This window comes from Camelus dromedarius, chromosome 8, assembly GCF_036321535.1.
Source record: "Camelus dromedarius isolate mCamDro1 chromosome 8, mCamDro1.pat, whole genome shotgun sequence".
Taxonomy (NCBI): domain Eukaryota; kingdom Metazoa; phylum Chordata; class Mammalia; order Artiodactyla; family Camelidae; genus Camelus; species Camelus dromedarius.
Genome location: NC_087443.1, coordinates 69,591,155 through 69,612,435, shown reverse-complemented (window position 1 = coordinate 69,612,435; position 21,281 = coordinate 69,591,155). Strand labels below are relative to the sequence as shown.

At 33.6% G+C, this 21,281-nt stretch overlaps 1 protein-coding gene across 3 annotated transcripts in view; it reads right to left on the bottom strand.

The window, feature by feature from the left end:
* The window catches only part of ATRNL1 (attractin like 1), a 631,665-nt gene that overhangs the window by 579,022 nt on the left and 31,362 nt on the right, over positions 1-21,281 (bottom strand). For all 3 annotated transcript variants that reach the window (XM_010987217.3, XM_064488470.1, XM_064488471.1), the window contains 4 exons: positions 19,228-19,356; positions 17,695-17,903; positions 5,564-5,738; positions 2,850-2,937 (listed from right to left, as the gene is read on the bottom strand). In XM_010987217.3, the coding sequence (XP_010985519.3) occupies positions 2,850-2,937; positions 5,564-5,738; positions 17,695-17,903; positions 19,228-19,356 (601 nt within the window). The remainder of the gene's footprint in view (positions 1-2,849; positions 2,938-5,563; positions 5,739-17,694; positions 17,904-19,227; positions 19,357-21,281) is intronic.

Here is a 21,281-nt window from a genome sequence, read left to right as displayed (position 1 = left end):
TGAGGATGTATAGAAATTGGAATCCTCATACAAAGTTGGTGGAACTGTGAAATGGTGCAGCCACTGTGGAACAGTCTGGCAGTTCCTCAAAAAGTTAAATACAGAGTTATCATTTGATGCATCAATTTCAACCCCATGTATATACCCAAAAGAAATGAAAGTATTATGTCCCAAAAAATTTTATACATGAATGTTCATAGCAACATTATTCATAATAGCCAAAAGGTGGAAAGAACCCAAGTGCCCATCAACTGATGGAGGGATAAATAAAATGTAAAATATCCAGACAAAAGATATTATTTAGCCATAAAAATTAAGTACTGACGCATGCTGCAACATGCCAGTCATAAAGCTACATAGTATACAATTTCATTCAGAATAGACAAATCTATAGAGACAGGAATAGATTCATGATTGCTTAAGCCTGGGAGGATGAAGAGTTTTGGTGATAAGCCTGGGAGGATGAAGAGTTTGGGTGATAGCTGAAGGGTACAGGTTTTTTTACAAGGTGATGAAAATATTCTAAAACTGATTACACAACACTGCAATTTTGACAAACCTGCAAGGGATGATTGCACAACTCTGAATATACTAAAAACCATTCAACTGTACACTTCAAATAAGTGAATTGTATAGTATGCCAACTATATCTCAATAAAGCTGTTACCAAAAAATGAAATAAATCAAAAAACTAGAAAACAAAACTAAAAGAAAATACATACACATACATGTGTACACAAAGAGAGATTCTTTTTTTTTTAGACATGCATGTGCATAGCAAAAAAAGAGTGATAGTTTATTCTTTACATTTGTCCTGCATTTTCCAAATTTTCCTAAATAAGCACAGGAAATAGATAAATTCTGATTTGAAAGGTGTAGTCACAGTCCACAAAATACATGAATCTTTGTTGACTCAAAATAAAAACCAGTTAAGTAGCCTGATTTTAATCATGCTAAATTCATGAATCCCACAAATACATAAAAATAACTGATTACAATGCAATCCCTATCAAAATCCCAATGACATTTTGCATAAATAAAAAAATCCATCCAAAAATTCATATGGAATCTTAAGGGACCCTGAATAGACAAAACAAACTTGAAAAAAGTCTGAAGTTGAAGGTCTCCACCTCCTCATTTCAAAACTTACTACAAAACTACATTAATTAAAACAGTGTGGTACTAGCATAAACACAGACCTAGATCAAAGGAACAGAGAGCCCAGAAATAAATCCTCACGTATATGATCAAATGACTTTCAACAAGAGTGCCAAGACCATAAACGGGGGAAAAGCCTTTTTAACATATAGTGCTGGGAAAACTGAACAGTCTCACGTAAGAGGAAAAAACTGGACCTTCACCTCATACCATAAACAACAATTAACTTACAATGGGTTAAAGACCTAAGAACTAAAACCTTAAAATTCATGAAAGAAAACATAGGGAGAGGATGTCATAATATTGGATTTGGCAGTGATTTCTTGGATATGACACTAAAAACACTCGCACACAAAAGAAAAAACAGATAAACTGGACTATGTCAAAACTCAAAACCTGACCACTATCAATAGAGTGAAAAAGCCCACAGAATGAGAGAAAATATCTGCAAATCATATATTCAATTAGGGGCTAAAGTCCAGAATATATAAAGAACTGCAACAACTCAACACCAAAAAAAAACAAAAAAACAAAACAAAAAAAAAAAAAAAAAAACAATTTTAAAAATGGACAAAAGACTAGAATATATGTTTCTCCAGAGAAAGCATACAAATAGCTAATAAGGACTTAAAAAAATGTTCAGCATCACAAACCATTAAATACAAATCAAAACCACAATGAGATATCGCTTCACACCCATTAAGATGGCTCTTTAAAAAAAAACAAAACAAGTGTTAACAAGGAAATGGAACCCTTGTGCACTGTTGTTGGGAATGTAAAATAGCACAGCTATAGCTGCTGTGGAAAATAATATAGCAGATCCTCAAAAATTAAAAATAGAATTACCGTATAATCCAGCAATTCTACTTTTGGCTATGTACCCAAAAGAACTGAAATCAGGAACTTAAACAGACAGTTGAACACCCATGCCCATAGTGGCATTGTTCACAATAGCCAAAAGGTGAAAGCAACCCAAGCATTTTATTGATGGATAAATGGATAAACAAAATGTAGTAAATACATACAACAGAGTACTACTCAGGTTTTAAAAGGAAAGAAATTCTGACACATGCCAGAAGATGGATGAATCTTGAGGACACTATGCTAAGTGAAATAAGCCATTCATTAAAGGACACATGCCGTATTATTATTCCACTCATCTGAGGTTCCTAGAATAGTCAAATTTGTAGAGACAGAAGATAGAATGGTAGTTTGCCAGGGTCTGGGGAAAAGGAGAAATGGGAAGTTACTGTATGGGAATAGTTTCAGTTCTGCAAGATAAAAAGAGGTCTGGAAATAATGGTGGTAATGGCTGCACAACAATCTGAATGTACTTAATGCCACTTAGTGAACTCTACTCTTAAAATTGGCTAAAATGGTTTTAAAAAAATCTTGTTATGTGTATTTCATCACAAATTTTTTTTAAAAAGTGATTGACTTGATGACAAGCTATAAAGTCATGGATGAAAACGCAATCTTCATTTCTTCTCAGATTCAATGCAGGACGGTATTAAAATCTATTTTTTTTTTTACTAAAATAGTATGTAAGTCTGTGACATCTCAAGTTATTCTGATTCATATGATCTATTGTTCTCATTAAGCATTTAAAATAAATCTGACATTCAGTATTTTTCTCTCTAAGGTAAACCCTAAAAAAAAAATGATTAAAATTTAAAATGCAGGATCCATACCTGGTATAAAGCAAGAGAGTGCCCATATCTCTGGAGAGGTCCCCTTGACACAGTTCCCACATTCCATATACTGCTTTCTAAATTGTAACTACAAGCAAGAAAAAAAAACAACTTCATAAACTAAGATTCATTTTCCATTTTTAATTTGCACATGCTTTCTTCACTTGTATTTAAATATTCATTAAATTCAAAAATAATTAGAACTAATAAACATAATTTCATATACCATATGAGAAATTTTAATAAAGACTCATTCAAGATATACCTACTCTAAATTAGGATTCAATCATCTAAATGTGTAATATACAGTAACTTGACTAGACTATTTATTACTGGAATTAATTTGTTCAATTGCCTTTAACAGTTTGAACCAGGTGATTAACGTAAGCAATAGTGCAATGCACTGTTCTACACTTTTAAAGTCACATGGCACTCTTTGTTGCTTCTTGAAATCTCCAAGCAGCTCCTACTTCAAGGCTTTTGTCTGGCTCTTTTCTCTGCCTTCAGAGAACTGCACTGCCAATGCCTAACCTCCTTCAAGTCTTTGCTCAGTTCTCACTTTTCCCATGAAGCCTACCTTGACCACTACTTTTATAATTGCAACTCCTTCCTCTTTGGCATTCCTGATTTGCTTACCCTTGCTATCTATCTATCTATATAAATGTATGTTACGTGCATATATATAAAATTCACTCATAATATATTTATTTATCATGTTAATTACATTTTTTCTAATTGCCTGCTTTTCCTCACTAACTTCACAAAGACAGGGACATTTATTATGTCCACTGATAGTACACTAAGTACTAAGCACATAGTGAGAGTTCAAAACAACTTGCTATGCCCATGAATACATGTTAATTTTCACTAATGTCAATGTACATATGTTCTATAAAATATTCTCTAATTTAATAGATACTAATATAAAAAATTTATACTATTTACTGAATAATTTGACTTAAATGTAACATCTACAACTCAATTAAATTCTACTATAGAAGATAAGTCAACTTATAACTGACACCATCACTTCTGAAAGCTTTTTAAACACCTTTACCTACACTCAGACTAATGAAAACATATCCTCTAGCCCGTGAAAACAGCAATAAAATTATTTCTAATTTGATACTTCATAGCTTAGTATAAAACTAAATAAACATGTAACCAGAAGAACCAGGCTTCAGACAAAATAAAGTTAAACTACTTGGTTCAAATGGAAAATGCATGTTTAGGAGAACAGCAAGTAATATTTATCACTTAATTTAAAATCTGCTATTCAACTTTTACAGAACACAAACTTCTAAGATTTCCATGTTTCCTTGACAACTATACTCTTTGTCTTTATAACTATACTTTGCGAATATCACAGTTTAATCCAAAATTCTACTTTATTTTCACAAGCACTTCATTTTCATTAATCATAATTATTTTCCTTTTCATTTTCACATGTAAGTCTCATTTCTTCAGGTTCTTTTCATATCTTAATAATTCAATTTAATCCCACCTCACTCAATTCTTTCTACTATCATTTATCCCTCCTATATTGTATAACAGAATTCTAACTGTTCACTTAAATATTTACCTGAAATTCTTCCTCCTTCTCTCCTGAATTTATTTTATTTTATGCTTTAATACAAGTCATATTCAATCATAGTTTTAAAGCAATCTCCTCTTATTCACAGAATTTTTTAAATCCTCAAAATTAATAAAGCTAATAGTTTTACAAATTTAGGGTTTCCAAATAAAATACAGAATGTCCAGTTAAATCTAAATTTCAGATAAACAACAAACAATTTTTTAGTATAAGTATGACCCATGTGATATTGAGGACAAAAACAAAAAATAAAATAAAATAAAATTACAAGCGGCCAGCGCATATGAAAAAATTATTCATTGCTGATCCAAAATTCAAATTTAACTGGGTGTCCTGCATATTCATCTGCTAAATCTGGGCACACACTCTGTTGGGTACACACCACTATGGTACACTGTTCAGGGGCAGTTCTGATTGGCTGATACCAAAGTTCCATCAGTTATTACACAGTACGAATATCACCCCTGAAAACAAATTGATAATCAAATTATTCTTCCTATTTCCTCTATTATTCTGTTATTGAATAGTTCATAAAATGTAATCACCAGCTTAAAAAAAATCAGATAAAGTTGACACTCATACAATTCTCATCATCATCCAATCATGCAAAGGACAATAGCTGTTGAAGTTAACAGTAAACAAATAACCTATTTTAAAATACTGGCACTCTCAAAAAAGCTTGTAAAGTAAATGCAAAGTAAAAGTTCAGGTAAACTAAAATTTGAAGAACAAACTGAAAGTATTTTTATATAAGCAATTACATTTCATTCTGAAAAAATACAAGGTGGCAAGATTCATAATGCCCAATAAAGGCCTGGCCTGGCCTGGCCTTATTTAAAGTTATTATTCTCTTATTCAAAATTTATTAAAGGCACTCTAGAAAGGTAATGAAGTATCCATACAGAACAAATGTATTTGCACAATGACCAATAATTAACTATGGATATACTGAGTTCATATATTCTCAAGCTAGTCCCATGTGGCAAACAGATACTATCACAAAAATAACCATTCATAAATTTGGATGGCAATAACATAAGACATTTGGAATAGTCATATAACAAAAAAATTCCAGCTTAAAAAATAGATTGCTAATATCTGGGGAAAAAAAAAAACTTACTTCAGGACCATTTGAAAAGAACTGTAGTTAAAAGTATATCCACCAATCACCCACATAAATTTCCCATGTAAAACAGCCTTATGGGAAGCCCGACCTACAGAAGGACTGAAGGGTTTAACATTTGGCAGAATCCAGTAAGACTCAGTGGAAGGAACATTCAAAGAACAATCAGGACCTATTTGAAAAAATAATAAAACAACACAATGCGTTAAACAAAGACTTTAGATTATAAAAATAGAATATATGGATTAAGAGAATTTAAAAGTTCAATGCTCATCATATTAATAAATGTAATGTACATAATAAGTGGTCTGAAATAAAACTTACAGGAAAAATCTAACAGTGAATGTAGTGCTTATGGGGGGAAAAATCATATACTCAAAGCTGACTTGTTTATGTTCAAATAAATATCACAATGTGAAAGAATTATTAAAATAATAATAATCTCAGATTTACTTCAGTATGCTACTAGAATATTAGAATGGAAAACTATGTACTCAAATCCCAGTTCTGTCACTTACTAATAATATGACCTTGAGAAAGTCTATTTACATCTGCCATCATCAAGCCTTCATCTATAAAGTAGAACTAACAATCTCCTAAGGGTTATTATATTTAACTTTTTAAAAGACAGTAGAAATGAAAATATTTATAAATTATAAACTATTAAAGAAATATAAAAATAAAAATTACATTTTTCTTAACATCATTAAGAAAAACCAAAACTGGCATCAGTAGAGAGGCTCATTATCCTCAAACAGAAAAATTATTATGCATAACAAAACAAAAGCTATTAATGAGTCCAGGATAATTTAAATACTATAAGTTGAAGACACTGCCCTTTCCTATCTACATTCATGATGTTACTCATGAGTCGTGGTTTCCTCCTCTGTAAAACACAGCAGACTACCTAGACCAGTGTTTCTCAAACTTAAGTTATGGAAAGAATGCCCCTAAAGGAAATAGATTTCTATCAAACCTAAGAGTTCATAAATTATTTTAATTCTAGTGAAACTAGTATGCTCAAACAATAACTAGGCATAAACTCCATATGACTAAGTTCTTTTATAATAAAACCAACATAAATTATAAGTTACATATAAATACAAACTTATAAAAAAAACAGTAAAATTAACAGCTGCTTAAAATGATGGATGATGTTGTTCTGCTCAAACTAAATCCTTGGTCCCAAGTTGAAAACGATGTTAATTCTTACAGCACATTTTTTACACTTTAAGAAACCTGTATTATTTTGACAACAGAATTCTCACATCACTTTTCTTTCATCTACCTTTTACAAACCTTTTTAATTCCTATAATATGCCATCACATCATTTGACCTTCACTTGTCACAAAAATATCAGTACACTCCAGTAATATTCCTTTTAGCATATAATAAGGATACTATTTGGTCCTAACTCAACAGTCAACACAAATGCTGGAAATGCAATCAAGTGGCATTTTTACACAATTATGAGATCAATCACTTGATGTTAAATTTGCTTACATCAAAAAACTTTAGATTATCATTGAATCACAAAATTTTAAAACTTTCAAATAGACCCAGATGTCATTAGCCTTTACAGTTTTTATTTGCTTATTTCTTCACTCACCCATACATTATGCATTCATTCATCCATCTTCAAGTCCTTCTCAATGCTTATATTCTATTTTGTATTTTGCAGGTACAAGTTAGATAGCACCCTAGATTATCTTTTAAATCAGATATAAAAACTTTATAATTTCAGAGTGAAAAGACAACTATTCCTTGGTAAACCAAAGAAATTAAAGGAGCATGCTGATTTTTTTTAAATTTAACTAAAATTCTACATCACTTAGAATTCATTAAACTCAGGTTGGCAAGCAATAGCCCATAAGCAAAATCCAGCCCACCACCTGTTTTTGTAAATAAAGTTTCATTAGAACACAGTATGCTCGTTCATTTAAGTATTATCTATGGCTGCTTCTGCACTACAACAGCAGCGTTGAGCTGCTACAGAAGAGTTGAGCAGCTGCAACAGAGATCATATGACTCACAAAGCCAAAAATATTTACTATATGGCCTTTTACAGAAAAGTTTGCCAACCTCTAATTTAACTGAAAAGAAATGAGATCATATGGACATTATATATATGTAATATATCTGTTAGTCTGAAGAGTGTAATTTGTTTTCTTAAAAAGAAAATATAGATTTATTTTAAATCATGTAAGTCAGGAATAATAAAGCAAAAAGGGTAAAAAGGTTAATAATAAGTTAATCTGGGTAAAGGGCATTTATATATTCTTTGTATTATTTTTATTCTTGGAACTTTTCTATAAATTGGAAACTCTTTCTAAATAAACAGTTAAAAACAGTCTACCACCTAAAGGCACAGAGTTGGAAGCAGTTAAGTAATATCTGGGAATTGCTGGGCAGAGTTTGATGAGGAATAACAGCATGTAAAATTCTCAAGAGTTAGGGATATATTTAAATAAATAATATGTTTATGAAGTCTGCACTAAAACAAAACATTTCAAAGCAGCTTTGTGGTAGGCTGGATAATGATAAGCAGGTCTCCTAATCACTAGAACCTACGACTGTTACCTTGTCTGGCAAAAAGGACTCTGCAAGTATAATTAACTTAAGGATCCTGAGCTGGGGAGTTTACCCCAGATTAACCAAGGACATTCTGCAGGTGTTCTTATAAGAGAGCTCTGACTACAGAAGGAGAAGCAGTGTGACCACTAAAGCAAGATGCTGTGCCCCGTGATTTGGAGATGGAGGAAGGAAAAAAGCCAAGGAATGCAGGGACTGCAACTCTAATTGCTGGAAAAGTCAAGTATGCAGACTCTTTAGCCTCCAGAGGGAGTGTGACCCTGCCAACACCTTAATTTTTGCCTCAGTGAAACTGATTTCAGACTTCTAAACTGCAGAACGGTAAGAGATTAATAAATATGTATTTTTTTAAGACACCAAGTTTGCGGTAACTTGTTATAGCAATTATAGGAAACTTAAAACTAAATTTATTAGTTTTATTGATTTATTTATGTAAAATAAATATTGCTATTTAATACAAGAAACTGGATTTTATAGATTTTAAAATTTTTATTCTATAATCTAAAATATCTTATTTTCTATGCAAAAGGAAACAGCTGTCAAATTCTTCCTACCCTTGTTACTACTGTATTTCACGTAACTTCTAGCAGTTATTAGGAGAAATGCTCTATAGCCAAACTTTACAAATTGTCTTTATTTTACTAAATCAGTAAGTTTATAAATAGGGTGGAGATTTACGAATATGACTTACAAGTTTAAGGAAAATTAGATGTCTTAATTTGTAGTTCTCTGCATTCTGTAACTAAAATGATGTAAAGGTGTAAAAACTAAATACTAATTTATAGCACAATTAACTATAAAGAATGTTTTATACACACAAAAGGCTTCACCATCCATTAAACATCTAATATTTATATCTACATTTAAGGCTTTCCCAAAACTCCCTTTTTATAAAAATGCATCCATGAAGAATGTACCACTTCATTATCTGGCCCCTCATGGAACATCATCCCTGCACAACTTCTATCAATCAATATGGGAATCTCCTCAAGGTAAGCAGATTACAGCTATCTTGAAAAGGATGTAATAAACTAAATCACATTACAGTGGGTTTTCATAAAGATTTAATATGCTACCTTTTCCACAGGTTATGTATAGTTTAGTAATCCAAAGAGCATAAATGAATTTCTAATGCTGTAACTTTAGGCATTAGTGAAAGTCTGCTGAGACACAGATTTTTGAGGCTGTCCTATAATCATACAAAGTGGAATTATACTCTGATCCCTCTCAAATTTCTCCATCTCCACCCTCACAACCTCTCTTGAATTCCAGAATCAAAGTCAAACTACCTACAGGACGTTTCCACTTGGATGTCTAATAACCATCTTAAATTTAACATGTCCAAACCTAAAATCTCAAAGTTTCCCTCCCAAATCTACTCCTTCACCAGTGTTTACCATTTCAGTAAATGGCACCTCCATTCACCCAGTTGCTCAGGGCAAGGACCTTGGAGCTATTCTTGAGTTCTTTTTCCCCCACACCTATATCCAATCCACCAACAAATCCTGGACTGACCGTCCTTAGGTATGCAGGAATACAGCCCTTTTTTTTCCAATTGTTAAAATATGGAAATGCCTCACTGATTATTAGTGCCTCACGTACCAGGCCTTCCTCTTCCCTGGCCCCTCCCCTGAGATAATCCAGACCTCTGCACACAGGACTACTGAAGGAGTGATGCCTGCCCGGCCCAGCATGGCTCATCCAGGATCTTGTCCTGAGGCCAGCATCCACTTTGATTGGCTGATGTCTGAGTGTCTGTACCTTACCAATTATAAACATTTTTAAAATTCTGTCACCTCTACGGGACTCCCACCACTGATGCTTTCTTTTACAACTACCATCCTAGTCCAAGCCACCATCCAGTCTCACCTGGATTATCACAACTGTCTCCAAACTGATCTCCTTATTTCCAGTCTTGCTCCCTTCCTATCACATTCAACTTTCCACAATGCAATCAGAATGATTAATAATGTAAATCCACTTTTATCATTTTCGTACTCAAAATCTTTCAGTGAGTCCCCATTGCACTTAAAATAGCACAGCCATGATTGGCCTCAGTATTCACTTATTGAATAAATGAATGAATGAACATATGAAAATAACCTTAAAGCCATAAAAAATTAAGAGCAAGAGCTATGAAGCCAAACCTCGCTTTCCTATTTATTAGCCGTGAAACCTTGGATGAATTACCTAACTTCTCTAACTTCAGTTTAATCATGGAGATTATACCTAGAAGAACACAGGATTCTGTGAAGATAAAACAAGACTGAATGAGACTGTACTTAATATTTAATACTATAATAAAAGCTTCATAATAGCAGACTTATTATGAACTCCATGCTCCATTTTAACATACAAAGAAACTAAGTATAATTAAGTCTACAGGTAAAATAGGTTAATGACACCTAGTGTTATTAGATATTGCAAATATACATGCCAAAAGAAAACAGTAAAATTACAAGTAAAAAATTCCTTTAATTACAGGTAAAACCAATTGAGAAATAATTGCAAAGGACAAAACCTAGAATAAAGAAAGTACTACAGAGTTTCGAAAGTTTTTCCAAAGCAATTCCAGAACAACCGAATCACATTCTTTCTCCCTTCCCAAAGTACTCCATTTTGCACTGGAAAAGTTTCTCTAAAGGAGTCTATCTCTGATTTTAAATTGGAAATCAGCACAAAACTTTTACTTGCTTTATATAAATTAAGTCTATAAAATAACTTTCCTTCCATAAAGAAAGATAAAATTTAAAGTTTTCAAGTAAGTGAAACAGCAATTCCCCAATGGTCCCCCAAATTTATGAACAGATTTATATACCAACTTCCGATGTTACTGAAAAAACTATAAGTGCTATGTACAAAGACGCAGAATGGAAAACTTAGCACTAAAATTTTATCTCCCTCAACAATGAAGTATGAGTTGTTCCTTTCACTAATTAATATTTTAACAACATGCTTGGATTTCTTAAAAAAAAAAAAAAAAAAGAATGAGTCTGAATAGAGTTTCTTTATATCATTTAAAGCAGGAAAAGAAACCAAAACCTGATCTAGTCAAATAACAAATTTTCAGAGGGAAAAAAATCTCACTCCAGTTTTAGACCTCTTTGGTACAGTTTTGGCTAATACCTTTAATTCATATTTAATCTATGTTACGAAAAAAATATATTTATTTTACAATTAAGGTGGAACTTATTTAATAGGCAAATGTTTATTTTCTTTTCACAGTTCTCAACTGAAAATATTGAATAAACACTGCTAACTCTGAACTATACCAAATGCCGTTTGTTAAGTGGCATTTCCATAAATAACTCTATACTGATCCTTTAGTATTTTAAATGTCTAATAGTAACAGGTAAATATATATATACCCTCTAACAATATTTCCAGGGTAATAATAATATTATTTTAGTTGTAAGCCACAGAAACTACTTTTGGCTAGCTTAAGGAAAAATGGGAATTTGTTGACAAAATTCGAAGAAATACAGAGAATTTTAAAAAGAGGCTGAAAAATGAAGCTTAAAAGGAACAGGTATCTGGATTTATCATCCCATCAAGACTACTCTCAATGAGTGAAAGGCAATCTCCCAAAAAAGAAACTGAATTGCTAATAGGAAAGGAAAAATATGCTGAGAAGGGAGATTTTGAGGGGTATATGTAACTGAAGTCATTCCAGAAATAGTTTATGATTTAGTATGCGTACTGTCATTGCAAGAGTCCTTTCTTCTAACCTCGTTAGAAAAATCTGATCTTGTTTCAGTATCCAAAGTACTCCGAACATTTTCTAGGCCCATAAAACTAATCTCCAAAGGAGAGGTATCAATTTTAGTGTACTTTAAATGTCCACAGCTGTTCTGACAATATTTTAATTTTATAGAACAATGAACTAAGTGAGTAGTAGTCACTAAACTAGATCTGTTCCAGGAATACGTGGTTCTCACAATGCAGGTCAATGATACTACTACAGTACGGAAAGGAACTGCCCTTCTGATAGCAAAGATCAGTGCTTTCCAATTATTACTTTTGAGTTGTGAAAGGCTTGAAACAAAGCTTTAAAGACTTCAGTTCTGATTAGTTGAAAATAAAAAATACAGAGTTAGCTAGGATTAAGAGCAGGATTGGTTTATCCTATTTGTCTAAGTCAGGGGCAACAAAATAAGTGGTATAAGTATTTCAACATGAGGAAAGCTTCTGTAAGGAAGGAACCTATGTGTAGCACAGAATATTCTCTGAATTTTGTTGTAACCCACAGCTCAGTCCTTTGTTCTATTCTCTCTCTACACTCACTTCCCTCGTGATCTCATCTGATCTCATGGCTTTAAGTATCATCATTTTCAATTTAATATTTGTAAGCCAATCACCCCCAAATTGACAGCTACAGTACAAACCTCTGTCCACTAAACTCCAATTAGCTTTTCAACATGTCTATAAGACATTTCAAACTTAACATACCAAATTCCAACAGATCTTCCTCCTAAAATCTTCCTCATATAAGGCGAAGAGATTATAGGTCAAGTGGTAGAGCGCCTGCTTAGCACACACAAGGTCCTGGGTTCAATCCCCAGTACCTCCTCTAAAAATAAATAAATAAGTAAACCTAATTACCTCCCCACAAAAATAAATAAATAAATAAATAACCAAAAAACAAAAATAAACAAATAAATAAAATTATCCTTAAAAAATGTAATCTTCCTCATATAAAAAATCTTAAAGCCATCTTTGACTCTTTTCTTTTTCTCATCCCCTATATCCAATGCATCAACAAACCTTATTAACTCTGCTCTAAAATTACATTCAGTATTAAGCAATTCTTACCTGCTTCGCTGCCTGCCCACACTACCGTCACCTCTCATCAGGACTATAATTATAGCGGTAGCCTCTTAACTAGAACTCTACTTCCACAGTCTGTCCTCAATACAGAAGTCAACAGGAACCCTGTAAAACTAAGTCACACTCTTATCAATCTGCTCAAAGTTCTACACTGGCTCCCCATGTCACTCCAGGTAAAAGTCAAAATCCTTAAATGCCCCACAATGCCAAGGCGTAGCTCCTCTAGCTCCATTCTTCACATGCCGCCATTAGGCCAGCAACCCCTTAACTCCACACTCCTAGTCATCACCCTTGCTCTGTAACTTCTCTGAGCCCATATCTGATGATCTCCCCCACAGTGACCCAATTTTAGGCACACTGGCCTTTTGCCGGTCTTTACACATATCAGGCATGTTCCTGCCAGAGAGACTTTGCTGTTCCCTCTGCTGGAACGTTCTTCTCCTAAATATCTATACAGCTAACTCTCTCACTTGCTTCAAGTCTTTGCTCAAACGTCACCTTCTTAATAAGGCCTAACTTGACCATTCTGTTTTAAATTGGAACTCTCATGTCCAGATCTATCCCTCTTTCTCAGTTCTACTTTATTTTTCCATCGCACCTAACCCTTTCTAATATACCATACTTATAATACATATGTTATGTTGGTTATCTATGGTCTAGTCTATCTCTCTTGGCTTGAATGTTAGGTCCACAAGGATCTGTGCCTTCTTTGTTTCATGATGTAACCAAAGGACCTAGAATAGCACCTAGCACTTAGAAGAAGCTCAAAAAATGTTACATAAAATTAACAAAAATAAATGAATTAATTAGTAAATAAAGCTTGTTATATATACATACTTAACGTTCTTTTTATTTTTAAACAGTCAACTCTTCAAGTAGCTTAGGAACAAAAACTTACTGGCTCTTACAAAAAGTTGGATCTGCTGCTTTTGCTAGGTGGGGAGAATGAATAAAAACGGAAGAATTTAATCTAGTATGGTATCTGTTGCTTGTCTCTCCACAAATTTAAATAAAGTGGAGAGATCAAGTTCATTATTATTCAGTTTCTAAAGGGAAATGTAAATGATCCTGTAAATTTCTTCAAAGCAAACTTTAGGCTCACAAATATTTATATACACTATTCTGAAGTAACTGTGTCCTAATTTGTTACATGACTAACCCAGGAAAAAAATAATTTATGATAAAATATTTATAGCTTTGAGTTAAAAGATTTTATATTTGTCTAAAAAGAACAAGAGTATCAAGTTTTTACAACCCGAATAATGCCATGGAGTTTGTGTGTGCTCTGGTAGTCAATACTGCCACCCAATGGCAAATGCTAAAATCTAAAAGCAAAGGATGAAACAAATATAGGACCAAGGATCTCAGAACCAGATGCTAAAATTCAAATGGTTCCCTCAATATTTAAAATTACGTTTTATATATCGACGAAATTACATAATTTATTGGAGTACTAGTCTTCTAACTAAAACATCTACACTTGAATGCTCACGTGTCACTAAATCAGCAAACTAATACATTTGTAATTCATTCATTCAACGAAAGAAGAAAAAAAATCTGAGTGCCTCCCACATAGCAGGCACTACAGAAGGTGCTGGGAACATAAAGATGATCAAAACATAATCGTTCCTAACTTTCATGGAGTTTACATTCCAGTAGGAAACATAATCAAAGAATCACACAAACATAAATGTGGCAAGTGCTGTAAATTTAAAAGGTAGGGTCCTATGAAAGCGCACAACGGAGGGATCTGACCTGGTCTGAGAATGTCGATGGAGGGGGGTGTTCTAGGAGGAAGTGGAGACGTAAGAAAGGCCTTGAGATATTTAGGGACGAAGAACACGCAAGGGACTGAAATAAATCCAAACAAAGGGTAACTTTAAATAAAGAATCAGAGATACTATTAAAAAACTATCACATTACCTGATTAGCATATTCAGATATTGACTATTAATCAATAATGTAAAGGCAGAAAAAAACCAACTCCAAATCCTTACATGAGAACGGTGTCTTAAGTGGACTGAAAAGGAATGCTGACTATCCCTAAAGTATATCCTGAAGACGTTTTAAAGGACTGACCCACAGGACTGAGCAGGACATTCTGGAACAGGAAAGTTCCAGGGACAGTTTTTAAATGGTTAAGAAATGGTGCCATCTAGTCTTAAAATACAATCCTATGCATTTGGGGAAGTGCCTCAAACAGCTAAAAGAAGACAGCAGATGGTTAAGGAAGAAAGACTTCAATGAGAAAGTTAAAGGGGGTTGAGGGGGAGAATAGTGCTGGCTAAGCAGAAATTTTAGGAAATACTACACAGAAAAACCAAAACAAAGTAACAAGAAGCCCAGGTGGGACAAGCACTAGAGAAATGTGAGGAAGGGGACTCAAGACTTAACAAAAAGCTAGGCTTCTCCTCTGTGTTCTCGTAAGAAAACCTCGGTTTCTTATAAGCAATACTTTCTTTTTTTTTTTCTGGCATAGAACCAAATAGAATCAAGTTAACCAACATAGAGGGATAAAATATAATTAAGGTAGCAAAGAATCCAAAAAAGACACTGAATCTCATTAAAAAAGATACCTCCTCAGCTCTCATGTTCAAATATCTCTAGTCCTTAGATCATTCCCCAGATGTCCTAGAAACAAATCTCTCTCCATTTCCCCTCAGTGATTCCTCCCATTCTCTGTATCTAAAATAAGAACATCATTTTCCCCCTGATGATATGGTCACAAGCCCACCTACTTTAAGTTATGCTTCCTTAAATATAGAATCAGGATCAGGCTGGAGGCTCAAAGAAACCTCACCTGTCTGGAAAGAAGCACAATCTCTATTTCTCCAAATACTCACAAAACATTCATATCATTTCAGAGATCAAATTACTTAATTACTAAGAATTAATAATGGTACCAAAACATTTCTGATTTCTCCATAGTATTTTATAATTTTATTAAGCATTTCACATTATTCTCATTTTTGAAAAACATATGTCTATCTGTGTATCTGTATCTGTGAATACATGTTTATATAAGCTACTCATATTTTCACTTTGCTTTAAGGGTGACCATACTCAGTATTTTGCTTCCCCATCTCCATTTGCTTACAGATATATGAGAGCCAGGAATTTTGTAACCTGAGGCCCCACTTAAATCAAGACTAAAAAAATGTGAAAGGCCAAAAAGCAAAAGCCAGAAAAACAGAAGATAATACTTTCAACCAGATCGATAATACAAAACTCCCAGAACATAAAAGCATTTGAAAGTAGGACTAATAAAAGGAAGTAAAGAAGAAAAAAGAAGAGAGAAGCTCACAGAGAATATTATACAAATGTATTCCTCTTTTGCTCTCAAGACTGTTGAAATGAAATGGAGACTAACAGCAGTTGAAGACCAGTTTGAAAAGCACCAAGCATATAAGCTGTACTTCTGTTTCTCAGGCCTTAACTAACATATTCTTGATGTACTACTCTCTTCATAGAAAAGGACATTATTTTAGTTTCAAGACTGAAACAGAAACAAGAAAAATGATATCTTGAGGCAGTTTTTAAGGAAAGAAAGGTCACAAATTAAAATAGCCACTCGACAAAATACATGCCCGTATCATTCAAGATCATTGAGAAGTCTGTATCTGTCACCATCATAACAGGCAATCAAATTCAGTTTAGTAAGAAATGACTGGTATTTCATATGGTTAAAGTAGCTAAAATTTTAATGAGATACATGAGTTTAAGATGGGCATAATTTATACAAAGTCTAAAATAATCCCTCTAAAATCAGTACTCCGCACACAGTAATTCTTTTTTAATTCATCTCAAGAATATTAAATATGAGGAACATATTCTGTTTGGTTTTTATTCAGATCTGATAGGAACCATTGCTACAAGAGCTACACAGGATCATGAATTTATAATAACATAGGATCATGAACTTCAGATTATGTGTTTCTTGGGTCAGAGTTCCTCCTATCAGCAGGATTAATATGTTGGCACAAAGTAAGTTCTCAATATGTAAATATAATTCATACAAAGTAAGCTCTGGATAGGTAAGTACTTGGGTAACTACGACCTATCTCTTCATTTAATTCCACAATCACAAAATTTATGATTTTATACCCAAATATTTAAGTAAACTAAAACTCTTCAATGTAGTCTAAAATCAATCTTTAATAATAGGTATTTATAAAAGTTGTTTAGAAATTCTTCCCCAGGAATGTTACTTCTGCAGTAAGAAAAACTTCTACTTTTTTAAATAGTCTATGTTCTTTTAAAAATAGCCACAAGAGGTCAGTCTTTCCTAAGATATAAGTTTAATACAGTCCTGCAGTACCTTTCAAGATGAGCATCTATTTTTGTAATAAACTATTTACATCACCCACTATAAATCAAATTTGAATGTATCACATGTTAATTTCAGTCAAGTCACCAAATCTTTGGGAATTCAACAAAAAATTACAGAAGATCATAATGATTACACACCTAGAATTTGAAATAAAGGTTCACATATAACTTCACTTGATTCTCAAAACAGCATGTAGACAAAATCTTTACTGACCCTATTTGTGAAGAAGCAAACTATTAAGAGGCTGACTGTCACTGAACATTCTAAAAACAAAACATGAGATCTGGGTGTGCAAACTACAGCAAAACAAATGAGAGTAGAATTTGTATTCAACTACTAGATATACGAATGAATGTTTCAAAAGCCACACATCCTTACCTTGCCAGCTATCATTGCAGACACACAGCTTTTCTCCTGTTAGGTCACAGTAACCGTGATCGGGGCTGCCGCAGTTGGCTTTACAGTAAGGGATGTCGCAAGCTTCACCCTTCCAGTATTTGTCACACTCACAATATACCTGACTTGGAACAGAGACGCTGGTCGTGCACTTCCCATGACCAGAGCAATTGTTAGGACAGGAATTGATTCTGTAAAACATAATTCATATATATTCAAATTCAAGATAACTGAAAAAAGAGTTTGGGTTGATATTCCTGTAAACTTTATAATTTTATGTTGTTTCTATGTGCCTCATTTAACACAGTTTCACAATGTGACTTCAGTCCTTTACTCTGTATCTTTTTACCCCTAAAGCGATTCAGTTATACATATTTGCCATCGGCCTCAGTTTACTTTGCCACCAAGTCTCCAGATGTCCAAGGACTACACATTCATCTATACAGTTCCAAGCAGGATGTTTTGTAAAGACTTAAGTATTTAAGTGCTTTGCGTATATATTTTGCAGACAAATAGTTAAGTTCATGAATACCTGAAACAACATAAGCCAAGATAAACCTCGGTCACGTAATACTTAGCCCCCTCTCACCTACACGCTGTCGGGGAAATTAAAGGACATTTATCAAATTCTATTTTAAGGCCCTTTAACCAACTATATTCTACTATATATTTATTCTCCCTTGTGTATATACTTGAGATAAATAAATCCTATAATAAACTGTTGACTCAAGGATATTTAGATTATTTTATTCCTCACGAAAAATTCTCTGGTTATCATTTTCTACATTCCTGAAGAAAAGAAAAAAAAATGTACTGGGTTCCTCTGTGGCCATTCCTACGAAAGCATCTCTGGCTAATTCCTCTCACCCCTGGACTTCCAGATATAAAAATTCATACAGCGTGTTAGACATATAGATTCTCAATAAACATTATTTTCCTAATTTTAGAGGGGACAGAGGTATATAGTCACTTACCTTATCTCCTAAGCCTCAATTTCCTCATGCATAAAATAGGGAAAATACCCATTTGACAGAATTGTTCTGAAGAGAGTTAAGGAATGTAAGTACATAAAGCATCCAGTACAGTGTCTGGAATACAGAAGAACTGTGAAAACTCAGCTCCTGTTCACTCTTCAAATCTGGCATAAAATATCTTGGAGCACAGACAGGCACTTGAGGGTTCCCTGCAATCCCACACACCTGCTATTACCAGCAAAGTAACACTAAATTTGTATTTGTTTAATCATTTGCCAACATTTTTAATTCTGTAGTTAATTTTCAACTAAACTTGTTACCATAATGTCCTGAGACTTAGAAATTGTCCTAATACAAGCTTAGACAGTATATTGGGGTATGTTATTAAAATTTATGTCACTTAGGAAGAGATGCTGGATATTTTGGTTTCACACACTAGTCTGCTCCTGGTATGTAAGACATTTATAAAAACAAACAATAATCTCCTCTATGCCAAGTTATAAGAATCATTACAATATAAATTTTTCTGTAAAATACTTACGAATAAAAAATGTTGAAGCCAGTTAGATTATATGCAGCATCACTAAAAAAATGTAACAGCGCATAGCCAGATGTTGTAACAACTTCAGGCACAGTTTCATTTCCCCTTATTTCAGGGACTATCAAACCACTATAAGAGAGCAAAATTGAACATTGGGTATTATTAATGTACATGTGACTGTTAATCACACACAATTTACTCAAAAATATCCTTGTCAGAATCACTAAGCATCTATATTAGAATGGACAACCAGAAGAATAAATCTAAAATGAGTTCCTAGTCATTTCTCACCAATTAGCTCTACTACTGCTGCCAACAGACTAACATCTACTCTCGTGCCGCCATACTCCTTTTTCTCTTCTCACCGTTTGGACTGCAGTGTCCCATTTCTCCATTTTGTCCTGCTATCCATCCGATCATAATACTCTAGGGTGAACTTTTACTTAACTCATACATAAAACTTTCATTTAAAGCCACCCTGGGGAAGAATCAGTATTGCTAAAATGTCCATACTACCCAAAGCAATCTACAGATTCAATGAAATCCCTATCAAAGTACCCATGACATTTTCTGCAAAAACCAGAACAGACAATCCTAAACTTTGTATGGAACCACAAAAGAACTTGAATAGCCAAAACAATCCTGAAAAAAAGAACAAAGCTAGAGGTATTATACTCCCTGACTTCAGATTATATTACAAAGCTACAGTAATCAAAACAGTATGATACTAGCACAAAAACATACACAGATCAAAGGAACAGAATAGAGAGCCAAGAAATAAACCCACACACTTATAGTCAATCACTCTATGACGAAAGAGGCAAGAATATACAATGGAGAAAAGACAGTCTCTTCAACATGTGGTGCTAGGAAAATTGGACAGCCACACGGGAAGCAATGAAATTAGAACATGTCCTGACACTATATACAAAAATAAACTCAAAATGGATTAAAGACCTAAATGTAAGAGCAGAAATCATAAAACTTCTAGAAGAAAACACAGGCAGAACACTCTTTGACATAAGTCTTCACAATATTTTTTTGATCTGTCTCATCAGGCAAAGCAAACAAAAGAAAAAATAAACAAATGGTACCTAATCAACCTTAAAAGCTTTTGCACAGCAAAGGGCACCATCAACAAAATGAAAAGACAACCTACTGAGTGGGAGAAGGTATTTGCAAATGACATGTCTGATATGGGGTTAATCTCCAAAATACATAGAGAGCTCATGAAACATCAAAAAAAAAAACAGACAACCTGATTTCTAAATGAACAGAAGACATAAATGAACATTCTTCCAAAGAAGAAATACAGATGGCCAACAAGCACATGAAAAGATGCTCAATATTACTAATTACCAGAGAAATATAAATCAAAACTACACTGAGATATCACTTCACACCTGTCAGAATGGCTACTGTCAAAAGATAGCTAATAATAAATCTTGGTGAGGATGTGGAGAAAAGAGAATCCTCATGCACTACTGGTGGGAATGTAAATTGGTGCAGCCACTATGGAAAACAGTATAGAGGTTCCTCAAAAAATTAAAAATAGAACTACCATATGACCCAGTAATTCTACTCCTGGATATATTATCCAAAGAAAATGAAACCACTAATTCAAAAAGAGATATGCACCCCAATGTTCACAGTAACAGTATTCACAATAACCAAGATATGGAAGCAACCTATCCATCAGAGGTTAATGGGTAAAGAAGATGTGGTGTACACACACACACACACACACACACACACACACACACACACACACACACACAGAGGAATATTACGCAGCCATAAAAAGAGTGAAATTTTGCCATTTGCAACAACATGGAGGGTATTATGTTTAGTGAAGTCAGGCAGAGAAAGACAAATATTGCATGTTTTCACTTATATGTAGAATCTAAAAAACAAATGAATATAACAAAACAGAAACAGACTCACAGATACAGGGAACAAACTGGTGAGTATCAGCATGGGGGTGGGGGGAAGATAGGGGAAGGGGATTCAGAGGTACAAGTACTAGGTATACATAAATAAGATGCAAGGATGTA